General features: G+C 41.9%; 1 protein-coding gene across 2 annotated transcripts in view; it reads left to right on the top strand.

Annotated features, from left to right (window-relative positions):
• The first annotated feature begins 1,484 nt into the window (after window positions 1-1,484).
• The window catches only part of NADSYN1 (NAD synthetase 1), a 28,553-nt gene continuing 17,890 nt past the window's right edge, over window positions 1,485-12,147 (top strand). Inside the window, exons 1-8 of one of the 2 annotated variants that reach the window (XM_039539009.1) lie at window positions 1,485-1,687; window positions 2,830-2,890; window positions 3,402-3,518; window positions 4,713-4,766; window positions 5,204-5,293; window positions 5,878-5,929; window positions 6,669-6,757; window positions 10,645-10,762. In XM_039539009.1, coding sequence (XP_039394943.1) covers window positions 1,603-1,687; window positions 2,830-2,890; window positions 3,402-3,518; window positions 4,713-4,766; window positions 5,204-5,293; window positions 5,878-5,929; window positions 6,669-6,757; window positions 10,645-10,762 — 666 coding nt within the window. In that variant the 5' untranslated portion in view covers window positions 1,485-1,602. Of the gene's footprint in view, window positions 1,688-2,337; window positions 2,385-2,829; window positions 2,891-3,401; window positions 3,519-4,712; window positions 4,767-5,203; window positions 5,294-5,877; window positions 5,930-6,668; window positions 6,758-10,644; window positions 10,763-12,147 lie in introns of those variants that run through there. The other variant, XM_039539010.1, reaches the window with a different exon arrangement.

Below are 12,147 nucleotides of genomic sequence, written 5' to 3'. Positions count from 1 at the left end.
GGAAAAAGCTCTAAAAGGTGAAAAGGTTTTAAGAGGAGAGATGTGATAGATTAGAGCACAATGTAGGGCTTATCTACATTGTGGGGGCAATGCACTCTACAGCGCACTAAAGATTTCTAAAGCGCACTGAGTTGCACATTAATTGATCTGTGAAGACCCTGCTGATGCACACAAAAAGTTCCCTAGTACCTTCAGTACACACCAGCAGGGTCTACACAGATCAATTAATGCACAACACGTTAGTGCATTTTAGAAACCACTCCCCCGTACAGTGCATTACCCTACCATGTGGACAAACCCTCAGCATGACGCCCAACTGTGGAAGAGTGGATGCTAATGAGATCTGTGGGGGTTTTGAAAACCTAGAGGGCAATTGGACTGATTGGAAGCAACAAAATTAGTCTGAGCCCAGGCCCTAAAATTTGGGAATCTTGAATTGCCCCCGAAGTCCGGAGTCTTTGGATCTTAGGTTTTGCTTTGGGTCCATCTCTATTAAAGAAGACAAAGGACAAGACAATGGAGTAGTGTTGTCAGTGTTCTGGGCTCAATGGATTCACAGAGCCCATATGTGAGGGAATTACAATATCTGAGAAATAGTTAATACATGAATAAAGATTCTAGCAGGAGAAGAAGTCACACTCAGGATTTTGGCTGCATTCTTCAGTAAGCTGCTATTACACAAACCACTTTAATACCTAATAATTAGTCATGAAAACTGTCCGGGTGGGGAAACTTCATAGAGCAAGGTGTGGGATGGGAGTACAATTAAGTTTCATAATACAGAACCCTATTCTATGATCTTCTGAACACCCATATCAACTGCCACTTAACTGACTAAGAATTGGGCACCTTCGGCACCAATTGGAAGGCACTCAGCCATTGGGTCCTAAACGAAGAAATGGACCCAATCCTGTTCCCACTGAAGTCAAAGTGGACTTCTGTCTTTGATTACAATGGGAGCAGGATTACACCTAGTTTTACACTCTTTCACCTTCATTTTATTTGTTATAAATATATGTGTTAGTTGCCACCACTAAAGCATTTAGGTGTCTTACACCTTATATTTTAAACAACAAAACATAAGCCTTTTAAGTTGAAAAGCTCTATACCAGAACCCTGCATACACTGAATGAATGGCACAATCCCAAATATTACATGGATTGGTAGGTCAAGCAAAATCTTGCTTGTTTTAAAGGGGCCCCCTAAAATAGTTTAGACCCAAAGCTGTTTTTAAAAAGTTTTACTAAAACCTACTATTAATACAAATGTTTTCATGAACACTCCCGATACAATTTGCTTGGATTCCCTTGCGGTGTCCATTGCAACCTGCTGCTAGGACTTGAGAGCTGGAAACTGACGCGAGCAGCCGGGGACCAGAAGCCCGACAGGGCCGCTTGGAGGCTGTGCTGAAGGGTCTCGCCTCAGTGCCTGGCACCCAGCCCGAGCTCGGATCCGGGAGAGGAGGGACGGCAGGAAGTAAAACAATGTCAGCCCCGCCGGAAGCGCTTCGCAGGGCAGTTTGTTGCTGCTGGCCGGGCGGGAGCTGCTTTGCGCTGCAACCAGCTGCAGGGGAGGAGCGGCGCCCCGGGCGGAGCAGCAGCCATGGGCAGGACCGTGACAGTGGCCACCTGTGCCCTCAACCAGTGGGCTCTAGATTTTGATGGCAATTTGGCACGGATTTTAAAAAGCAAGTGGGGGCACGTTAGGGGAGAGGCTTCAGCCCTCACCTAGCGGGGAAGCGGTGACTCCCTGGCCTCGGGAAGGGAGATTTCTCTCAACATCTTGGGACTGCAGCTGCGGGGGGGTGACTAGAGAACTGAGCCCCAGGCAGGCGGTCCATGAACTCCTGCGCCCCACTGGTGTCCAGCTAAACTCAGCGCAGGGGGTGATGTTATTGCCGTGACTGAATTAAAATGGGATTTTTTTTTGAGCTAGAGTGGGTCAGCTGACAGGACAATTTTAGGCTTTTTAGGTCCCCAGTGTAGCTCCCTGTGTCTCTTCCCTGCCACGGGAAAGTGATACCAGGAGCTGCTCTGGGGACCTGGAAAGCCTAAGATTGTCCTGCCAGCTGACCCACTCTGGAACAAAGGAAGAATCCGAAGGAAGGAGGGAGGTGCTGCTTGGAAGGAGAAGAGTGAAGATTAAGGCCCAATCTCTTCCTGAACGGAGCAGAAAGGACCCTTTCGGAGCAGCGCAGAGATTGCCTCTCTGATGCCCTCCTGTGTCCAGAGAGGCAGCTGAAGCTCTCAGTGGTCAAGCTAGCATCAGTGTTTGCACAGTAGATTTTTAGCCACGCTTTTCCAGGAGGTGAACAGTTGTGCAAGGCTTGTTTTCTGGTTCTCACAGTATGTGATAGCTGTGTGGAGGAGCTGCTGCAGCCTCAGGTGTGTAGCAAGCACTGCACCAAACCCCTGCCTTAGTTTGTACAGCCCTTTCTGACCCATTTCATTATATATTAGCTTCCCTCTGTCATGATAAGGCTGTAATGGCTAGATTTTCAAAAGAGCTCTGCTCCCAGTTAGGTATGTAAATGAAGTGATTATTGCTAAGCACTTGAAAATCTGCCCATTTTGTTAAGGTGCTAAATGGAAACTGAGCCCTTCTGAAAAATATGCCTCTAATAAACTTGAGCCAAAAAATATAGTGACACTTCAAAAGGACTAAAAGATTACAGGATGACACTGTTATATGGATGGAGACTAATAAAACAAACCTAGGACTGTATGTCCAATGCTGGGATCCCCTCTGCACACTGACAGGTTAGATTACCATTTTCTGTGTAGAATGGACTCATATTTTATCCTTCCCCTCCCTCCGGCCATTTTATAGGTATTGAAATAGCAAAATACAAAGGAGCAAGATACAGACTTGGACCGGAGCTTGAAATTTGGTGAGACCATCTTAATTACTGTATATTTGGCATCTTTTCAACGGGGAGAAGTGTATATTGCTCATTAACAGAATAACTGAACAACAATGAATGGTCAAGAACAAATTGTAATGCAGAATACTCTGTGTAATATTATGCAAACCCCAGGATTGGCTATATGAGCAAAAATGTGTTAATGGTAGCGAAGGGTGCAGGGTTGGGTCCTTTGTTTTACAACTCACAGTGGCATCAATTATTAAGTTTATTATAATGAAAATTCCAGATGGTAAATGTAATGTTCAATTCTATCCTTTAAACCATGTTATTTTTTGTTAAAAAGAATACTTCAACAACAACAATACTGCAGAATTTTAAATGCTGTCAATGTAAATGGTAAATTATATGTAGTTTCTTTGTGCTCTGTGTAATTGCCATATGTTTGGGATGTTGTTTTTATCTTAAGTGGCAGTGACGTCTTGTGTCTAATCCTGATCTCATCTGAATTTTTTGCTTGGTATCTTTTTGTACACAGTGGCTATGGCTGTTCAGATCACTATTATGAATCCGATACGCTGTTACATTCATTTGAAGTTCTGGCAAAGCTTTTGGAATCTCCTGCCACTCAAGACATCATCTGTGATGTGGGAATGTAAGTGTTGTGTAATTATTATGAAGGGGTAGCTGCCTTGGAAAAAGGTGACCTGGCTGTCTGAGCAGACACTACTGGATAGCAAGGACTCTAGAGCTACAGTGGCCCGCTGTAGCATAGACAATACAGCAGCAGAAAGGGTTTTTCCATTGCTTTAGTAAATCCACCCCATCAAGAGGTGGTAGCTTGGTCAATGGAAGGGTATACAGTGAGGGTTAGGTTGACCTAACTACATTGAATGGGATGTGAAATTTTTCATAGCCCTGAACGATGTAGCTAATTGACCTTAGTTGTAGGTGTAGATAGGAAAATGTTTCAATAGTGCCTTAATGACTTAGACTCCTAAGCCCCACTTTGAAAAGTGATTTAGGCTTCCAAGTGCCTAAGTTGTTTTAAAAATTGGACTTGGGCTTCTGAGTCATAAAGGCACTTTTGAAAACTTATCCTCCGTATTTAATGTTGTTGTCCAGAACCAGGAGCTTTGCTACCTTGCATGAACTTTTTATATGGGAAGAGCTGCAGTATGAAAGTAAAAAAAGAACCATTAGAAATCTCTCTTTTTCTTCTGGATACAAACTGGGTAGTTTCACTGTTTTTAAGTTTGAAAAATAAAAAGCCCAGTTTCTTTTTTAAAGAGATTTGAGTGGAAGGATCACTAGGATTTAGAGCATACTCTTGGGAAACAAAAAGTCTGGGTTCTGTTTCTAGGTGATCATGGACTCATTGTGTGATTATATGCAATTCTTTCAACCTTTCTGTACCTCAGTTTACCTGTCTGTCCAGTGGGATTAATACTTGCATATATCCCAGGAATGTTGAGGCTGTATTTATAAATGTGTGTCAAGGGCTTCATGATCCTAACTAGCTATCACAGAGAAACTACCTTCATGAGTAGAAGCAACCTTACAGTGACACTAGGGAAAATGTTTTCAATTATGTGCTGATCCCTAGTCAGATTTCCTGTATTAGGTTAAGTGGTTCTGAATTGCATCATTTTAAAATTAAATATATAAGATCAGCTTTTCTACTCTGCTGACCCAGCTTGACACAAGTCAAATGTGGCAAAGGATACTAAAATATATATCGCATTTACAGCAGATCTCCTGTAATGTGATAGATGTGTTTTTCAATAATCACCTTGTTTTATTAAATGAACTTAGCTTTAGGTAACACTGATTTTTTTTCTTTGAACAGGCCTGTTATGTGCAGAAATGTTCGCTACAACTGTAGAGTGATCTTTTTAAACAAGTATGTATTTCTTATCTAGATAATACCTTTTATAGTCACAGGTTAGGTTAACGTCTTGGTATAGCATTAACAGTAGAAAACAAATCATATGGCAACACATTTATATTTAAAGGGACAACACCAGCTTCGTATCTTTTAATTTCAAAGAGATTAGCAATTGTTGTGGACTTTCTATTTACAATCACATCTTATTTTTTAATGTAAACATAAAAAATTCCCACTGCTGTGTGACAGACCTACAAAACCAAGAGCGGAAGCTGAAACAGACAGACTATGCAAGGGGAAACAGTGAAAATGACTGTATACAGATTGCTGTCAAATATGCAAAGTAAATATACTGAAAAAATAAATAGAAACTTGGCATTTCTTAATACTTAGTTGCCTTTGCTGCAGTGTAAGTACTTAAATCCCCTCCCCTCCCTTTTCTTTTTTTAAAGGAAAATTCTTCTGATCAGGCCAAAGATGATACTGGCAAATACAGGAAATTACAGGGAACTTCGATGGTTTACCCCATGGAGCAGAGCACGGTGGGTTGTGTACAGCGTACTATTAAGGCTGCTAAAAAGCATGGATTTGCCATTGCAGTCACAGCAAAGGGATTGAAATCCCCATTCCAATGCGTTATTTCTACTGCAAGCTCAGCAGCAAGGGAAATTCATGTAAGCCACCTAATGGTATTTCATTTAGAAAGCTCTTTAAATAGGACTAAACTTGTATCCCGTACAGCCATGCATGGAGGGGAGGCTCTTTACAGAAAAGAGAGTCTGCTGCCAATGTGGCAGTGTCCTTCCCACCCCCCCTACCCCTTCCCCCGACTGCCTTCAGACCAAGCAGAAACCTTTCCATGGAATCTAGGGTTGGAAGGGTCCCAGCCTGTTTACAGATCTAAACCCACCTCCAGCTGGGTATCCTCTCTAGATGTTTACAGAAGATTCTACCTCAAGAATGGAGGATGGATTTCTGGCCACCTTGCGGCACAATCCACGTGTATTGATATAATGGTCCCTTCTGACCTTGAACTCTGTGAAACATCAGGTTAGCATTGACTATAGCATTGAGTTAAAGCAGAACATTTATTTCTGAGAATTGCTGATTTGTATAATTGTTTTAGGTTTGTGGAGGAATATTTTCTCCCCAGGATGATACAGGAGGTGACAGGACAGGTGAGTTTAAGGAATGTATTTTCTGATCTTGTTTTAGTATCAACTAGACATAACTTAATAAAAAAGAACTTAATGACAGTATAAAACTGTTAGGCCAAATTTGTCTGTCGGTCACAACAGTGCAAATTCAATGGTTTCAGTGACGTTTGAGTTACTTGTGAGAATGAGTGAATAATTTAGTCTTATTTACTTAAATGTTAATGTTCTGCAGCAAGGCAAGAGGTTCCAAAGTTTGCCCAACAGAGGATCACATTGGCTGCTTACCAGGAGCTTGAGGATCATACCTGAATTTCCCAAAATAGAACAGGTTTTTCTCCTTGTTTCATACACAAGTGCAACCTGCAACAGTTGCATGTTACAGTGCAAAGTGCTCCATCTTGATCTAAGTAGACAGCTCTGACTTATTGCCACACCTTTTTGTTAAATCTGAGGGTGGCTTCTAGAACTGCATGGGCTACTCCTGTTCTCCAGAATCTTTAATTAAAAAGAGATGGGCCTGAACCAAAACCCCAGCTCCTAACACCACTGGAACTCTGGGAAGAACCTGATCTGGATTTTTCAGTTTGGGCCTATCTCCAAGTAAAATCAGTTTGAGATTAGAGAATGTGCATTGTGCTTTTGCTTTGATACTAATTTTATGTAGTTCAGTATTTTTTCTTTTTTGGGGATTACTTTTTTAACTCCTATTAGACAAGGCCCCCTGTTAAACATGCATGTCCGTGTTCTCTGTTTTCCTCAGGAAACTGTTCCTTTTGGAGATGCAGTGCTAGCAACCAAAGATACATGCCTAGGGAGTGAAATCTGTGAAGAGCTGTGGGCACCAAATAGGTAAGACAGAGAGATGAATGAAAAATAGGATGAAGCATGAAAAAATGTTCTGAAGCTGCCAAAAGGAGAGATGCCTCTGCAAAGCTCAGTTAATGCTCCTCTATGGAAAAAATCTTTCAGAAAATGCCGGCATAACTTGGATTATCAAAACATAACAAGGAGCAAGAAATGCATGCGGAGTGGGGAGGGTGCCTAAGTAAATGAGTCAAAGAATTTTGTTGTCTTTATGTATTACAGTTTCAGTGTTGACAACTCTGTGTGCCCGAGTCACTCCTTGGGATGACAGATCAACTTGAGAGTTTTCATTAACCAGTTTATGTACCAGGAGTATCATTGTACTACAGCAAAGAGTCCTGTGGCACCTTATAGACTAACAGACGTATTGGAGCATGAGCTTTCGTGGGTGAATACCCACTTGGTCGGATGCATGCATTCACTCACGAAAGCTTATGCTCCAATACATCTGTTAGTCTATAAGGTGCCACAGGACTCTTAGTCTGGATCTGTAAAAGCAGCAAACACAGCTACCCCTCTGATAATTGTACTACAGTGTCTCCCAGGATAATACATCTGGAACCAAACCTTTCTACTATGGTTTTGTGTGTCTTGTGAAGAATTAGGAAAGATACTCGTTGTGACGTTCCCCTCTGGTGTTATCTAGACTGGTGATCTGCTAGGCCACTCCAATCCTTGACTCTGGGAGCCAGCCTTACCCTGCTCTGCTGTGAGAACCCCGACTCCTAGGCTGTTCATGCACAGCCTCTGGCATGTAAGCTGCTCCCAGCTACTTGCAAGCGAATGACACTAGCCAATATCTCCAGTCCCGGACATAACCCTAGGAACCTCCGTCTTGCAGTGTCTAGTTATGCCTGCAAGCTTATATAAGTTCATCAATTTAACAAAGAAATTGATATGTACCAGGCTTTTTTCTCCCAAGGAGAGTCTCTGACACACTTCAAACCAAACACAGTGCTTCAGGTAGAATAAAACAAACAGATTTATTAACTAAGAAGAGAGATTTTAAGTGATTTAAGTCAAAGCATAACTAGTCAGATTTGGTCAAATGAAATAAAAGCAAAATGCATTCTCAGCTGATCTTAACACTTTCAATGTCCTTACAAACTTAGAGGCTTCTCACCACAGGCTGGCTGCTCTTCAGTCAGTCTCACCCCTTTGATCAGCCCTTCAGTCGCTTGGTGGTGGCGGTGTCTGTAGATGTAGGTGGAAGAGAGAGAGAGACAGCATGCCAAATGTCTCTCCCTTTTATCATGTCCTTTCCTCCCTCTTGGCTTTGCCCCTGCCTTGAGAGTCAGGTGAGCATTAGTCTCTCCAAGCAAGGTTGAGCAATTCCCCTGGTGTGGTCTCATGCAGGTGAGTCATTGCATTGTAGCATTGCATTGCTGGACAATGGCTGCTGATGGGTTGTTTGACACTCCGCCCAGGCGTTGGTTACTTTCCTTGCTGTTGCCTCTGGGGAGCTAACATCTGGCTGATTCCCCAATTTACAGCATGATTTAGTGACAACCATACAACGCAATTCTCATAACTTCATATGCATTAATGATACACAAATATGGATAGAGAAATGACTTTCAGCAGATAACCTTTCCCCTGATACCTTACAAGGCATGCTTTATACCAGGGGTCAGCAACCTTTCAGAAGTGGTGTGCCGAGTCTTCATTTATTCACTCTAATTTAAGGTTTTGTGTGCCAGTAATACATTTTAATATTTTAGAAGGTCTCTTTCTATAAGTCTATAATGTATAACTAAGCTATTGTTGTATGTAAAGTAAATAAGGTTTTTAAAATGTTTAAAAAGCTTCATTTAAAATTAAATTAAAATGCATAACCCCCCAGACCAGTGGCCAGGACCTGGGCAGTGTGAGTGCCACTGAAAATCAGCTTGTGTGCCACCTTTGGCACGTGTGCCATAGGTTGCCTACCCCTGCTTTATACGTAAGATCACAATTATATGAAAATGAGGAATATGGGGATTACAGCATGCTCCCCCAAGGTATAGAATGTCACACTACCATGAGCCTGATAATGGTGTTAGTTACACTGGTGTAAATCAAGAGAAACTCTTTAACATCACAGTGGTGTAAGTGAGATAACTATCAGGCCACTTATCTGCAAAGGAGACTCCCAATCATTGTTCCATATTCAGAGAACCTTACTAATTCCACACTGCAGAATTCTACGTCCCTCATTATATCACTTGCACACTCACCTACAGGTGTATTATTCACTCTTTAATTTAGGTTTTATTCATTTTTAATTATCAGCTTTATTTTTTTTAACTTACTTAATAGTGCAGGCAGTGCATAGCGAGATAGCTGAAGCTAACTCAGGACATGAAAAATTCAAGACATACTATTTAAAGGGTATTCAGTTGAGGCTCTGGAAATTTCTTTCCTACTTATGGGAAAAGTAAATTCCAGTGCCCAAATTAAGTGCCCTTTAAATAGTGTGCCCTGAATTTTGTTGTTTTAATTTTTAAATTCCTTAGACTTTTTTATAAGAGTTTTTCTGTTCTCCTGTAGAGGTTTAAAATTCTTTACAAGGGAGAAACTACGTAGGGTCCCGGTCTTTTCAGATTAGCAGGCATGATTGGGGAACTAATTGACATGCAGGGGAAACGGTGAAACTGACTATAATACAAAATGCTGTCAAATGCATAAATTAAACAAATAGGAAAAAAATGTAAATGTTTCTCTAAACTCTTTCTTTCACTTCTAGTCATCCTTTGTTCCTTGTAGCTATAGAAGGTGCAAAATTTTCAAAAATGTGATTGATTGTCCTTTTAATATCAGTATATTTTCTACCAATTTCCTATAAAAATAATTTAAAAAAAAATGCAACATGCTCATTTTCTCATCTCCATGTCATATGACTGTAGTTGATTTATTTGTTTGTGCTGTGGGGTTTGCTGAGAAGGAGAGAGTGGAGCTACAGACCTTGGAGGAATGCTTTCATTCCCTCAATGTTAGAAAGATATTCAGATATATGAACAGGTGACTTCCTTTGAATTAGAAGGATGGCATTTGATAACGTAAAGGAGGACGATCAGGGCGGGTGCAAGGATGTTTTGCGCCCTAGGCGAAACGTCCACCTTGCGTCCCCCCCGAGCCCTGTGGCAGCTCTCCGCCCCTCTCCGCCCTAAGGAGCCCCCCTGTGGCAGCTCCCCAACCCCACTGCGCCCTGAGGTGCCCCCCCGTGGCAGCTCCCCTGGGCCCGGGGAGCCGGGCGGCAGCTCCCCGCCCCTACTCAACTCTGCTCCGCCTCCTTCCTGAGCACGCCGTCACCACTCCACTTCTCCTGCCTCCCAGGCTTGCGGCGCCAATCAGCTGTTTGGCGCTGCAAGCCCGGGAGGGAGAGAAGCAGAGCAGGGCGGTGTGCTCAGGGGAGGAGGCGGAGCAGAGGTGAGCTGGTGCGGGGAGCGATTCCCCTGCATGCTGTGCCCCCCCTTACTGCAGGCAGCCCTCCCCGCACCCCCCTGCCCCAGCTCCCTCCGTCTAAATGCTGATGAGGACCGGGGCGGCCGAAGATCCAGCCACTGCGGTTGCCGCCGAAAGACCCGAAATGCTGTCCCCCAAATGCTAGTGCCCTAGGTGACCGCCTAGGTTGCCTAGTGCGTTGCACTGGCCCTGAGGACGATGAAAGCCCCTCCTTTTCTCTGGAAAACAATCCATCCATGACAAAGGAACAGTGCAATGCAGGGAAATAAATATGATGCTTTAGCAAATATTTTCATTATTTGAACTAACCAAGACGTGTATTAAACTGGCAGTGGACTACTCTAGGCATGGCAAAGAGATAAAATTAGTGGCAACTAAAGACAAGTGGAAATGCCAGCTGAGTATTGTACTGTCTCTTATTTTTATAGCCCTCATATTGAAATGGGTCTTGATGGGGTGGAGATCTTCACTAATTCATCAGGGAGTCACCATGTGCTGCGGAAAGCTCATACCCGTGTGAATGTGGTAAATTCTGCAACAGCAAAGGTAGATCTTTTTAAAGACCAACTCATCTCTTCATTACTTACCCCAGTTTTTCAGAGTAGTCTCCTCTACTCTGACAGGGCATAGTTTTGCCTGCCTGTGTTAGTAATTAGACTTGATGGCATTGGAAAGCTAAATCTGTAATCTTCTTTTTATATCTATCTATCTATCTACAAAGGAGAGTTAGCAAAATCTTTAAACCAGGGTGTATTTAATTAAACCAAACCTCAGGGATGTGAGATCAAAAGAATGGGTGCCTTTGATTCTTCTCTATCTTGGTTGCTTTTACAAACAAACAAACAAAAACTATAACAATAAAGAGACAAAACCACCATTCAAAGTGACTAATTATTTTACTGTTGAAAGCATGAAATGTTGTATCCACTTTATGCAGAAAAAAATTGCAACCAATTGTAAACGGATGTAGCTCTAAACAAAATATACATGCATACTGTATGGTGCAAATTTACCAGAATTGACAGCTCATTACTTGGCTATAATCCACTCAGGGAAGGGGAGAGATTTCCTGTCATGAGCACAAGTGTCTGTGGTTCCCTTAAAGCCACAGGCTCCTTTCTGATCTTAATTAAAATGTTCATATTGACATGAGAGCTGAAGAAATATCAATAAATACACCATTAAGGGAAAATAAAGATCTGGGTTTACACTGAAACCTTGAGGCTTTCCCCTGCCACCTCACCTTATCCCTTTGCCTTCAGAGGTTTATAACTGCAGAGGAGATTAGCAAAATGATAATTTTTTCTAAAGCAAATTATTAAAAAAAAATTAAGATGTTAGGATGTTTTGCATTTTTTATATCTAAAGCTCACCTTATTTTAAAAGAAAAATATATATTCAGTGATTAGGCAAAAACTATCTGTTTTTAATAGAGATGGGATGCAGAGGGAACAAGACAGTGAATGGCAAGCTAAGCCATGAAAAGTGATTAGTATGGGTATGATGATAAATGATAATTAGTCTTCATAGTAATTTAACATGCTTTGCTTGCTTAACCATATTTGCTATGTCCCAAGACATCCAAATATAATTTCTTCCTCACTTTGCCATGCCCTCTATTATAAAGAATTGTTATTTTTGCAACACTTGCCATCTTGAACTTTTGAATTTCAGTTCTAAAGTATAGGCCTCTACTACTTGAACTAAAGGGGCACCTCCATTTGCTGGTAGCAGCCATCTGAGGCAGATGTAACACACTTAGCCAGTGTGTTGTGTTGTTATTTGTTTTCACAGGGCCCACAAAGTGCTGAGCACTTTTTTCAAACAAAAAGGAAGGAATAGTCCCTAAATTAGTCACAATGTAAAGATGGAGAGTGGACTTGGGAGGGGGCAAAAGAAACCAGTAATTTGCCTTTTAACATTCCATAGTT

The sequence above is a fragment of the Mauremys reevesii genome, linkage group 4, assembly GCF_016161935.1.
Source record: "Mauremys reevesii isolate NIE-2019 linkage group 4, ASM1616193v1, whole genome shotgun sequence".
Taxonomy (NCBI): domain Eukaryota; kingdom Metazoa; phylum Chordata; order Testudines; family Geoemydidae; genus Mauremys; species Mauremys reevesii.
The sequence above is the reverse complement of the archived record's forward strand: the minus strand, read 5'-3'. Positions and strand labels throughout refer to the sequence as shown.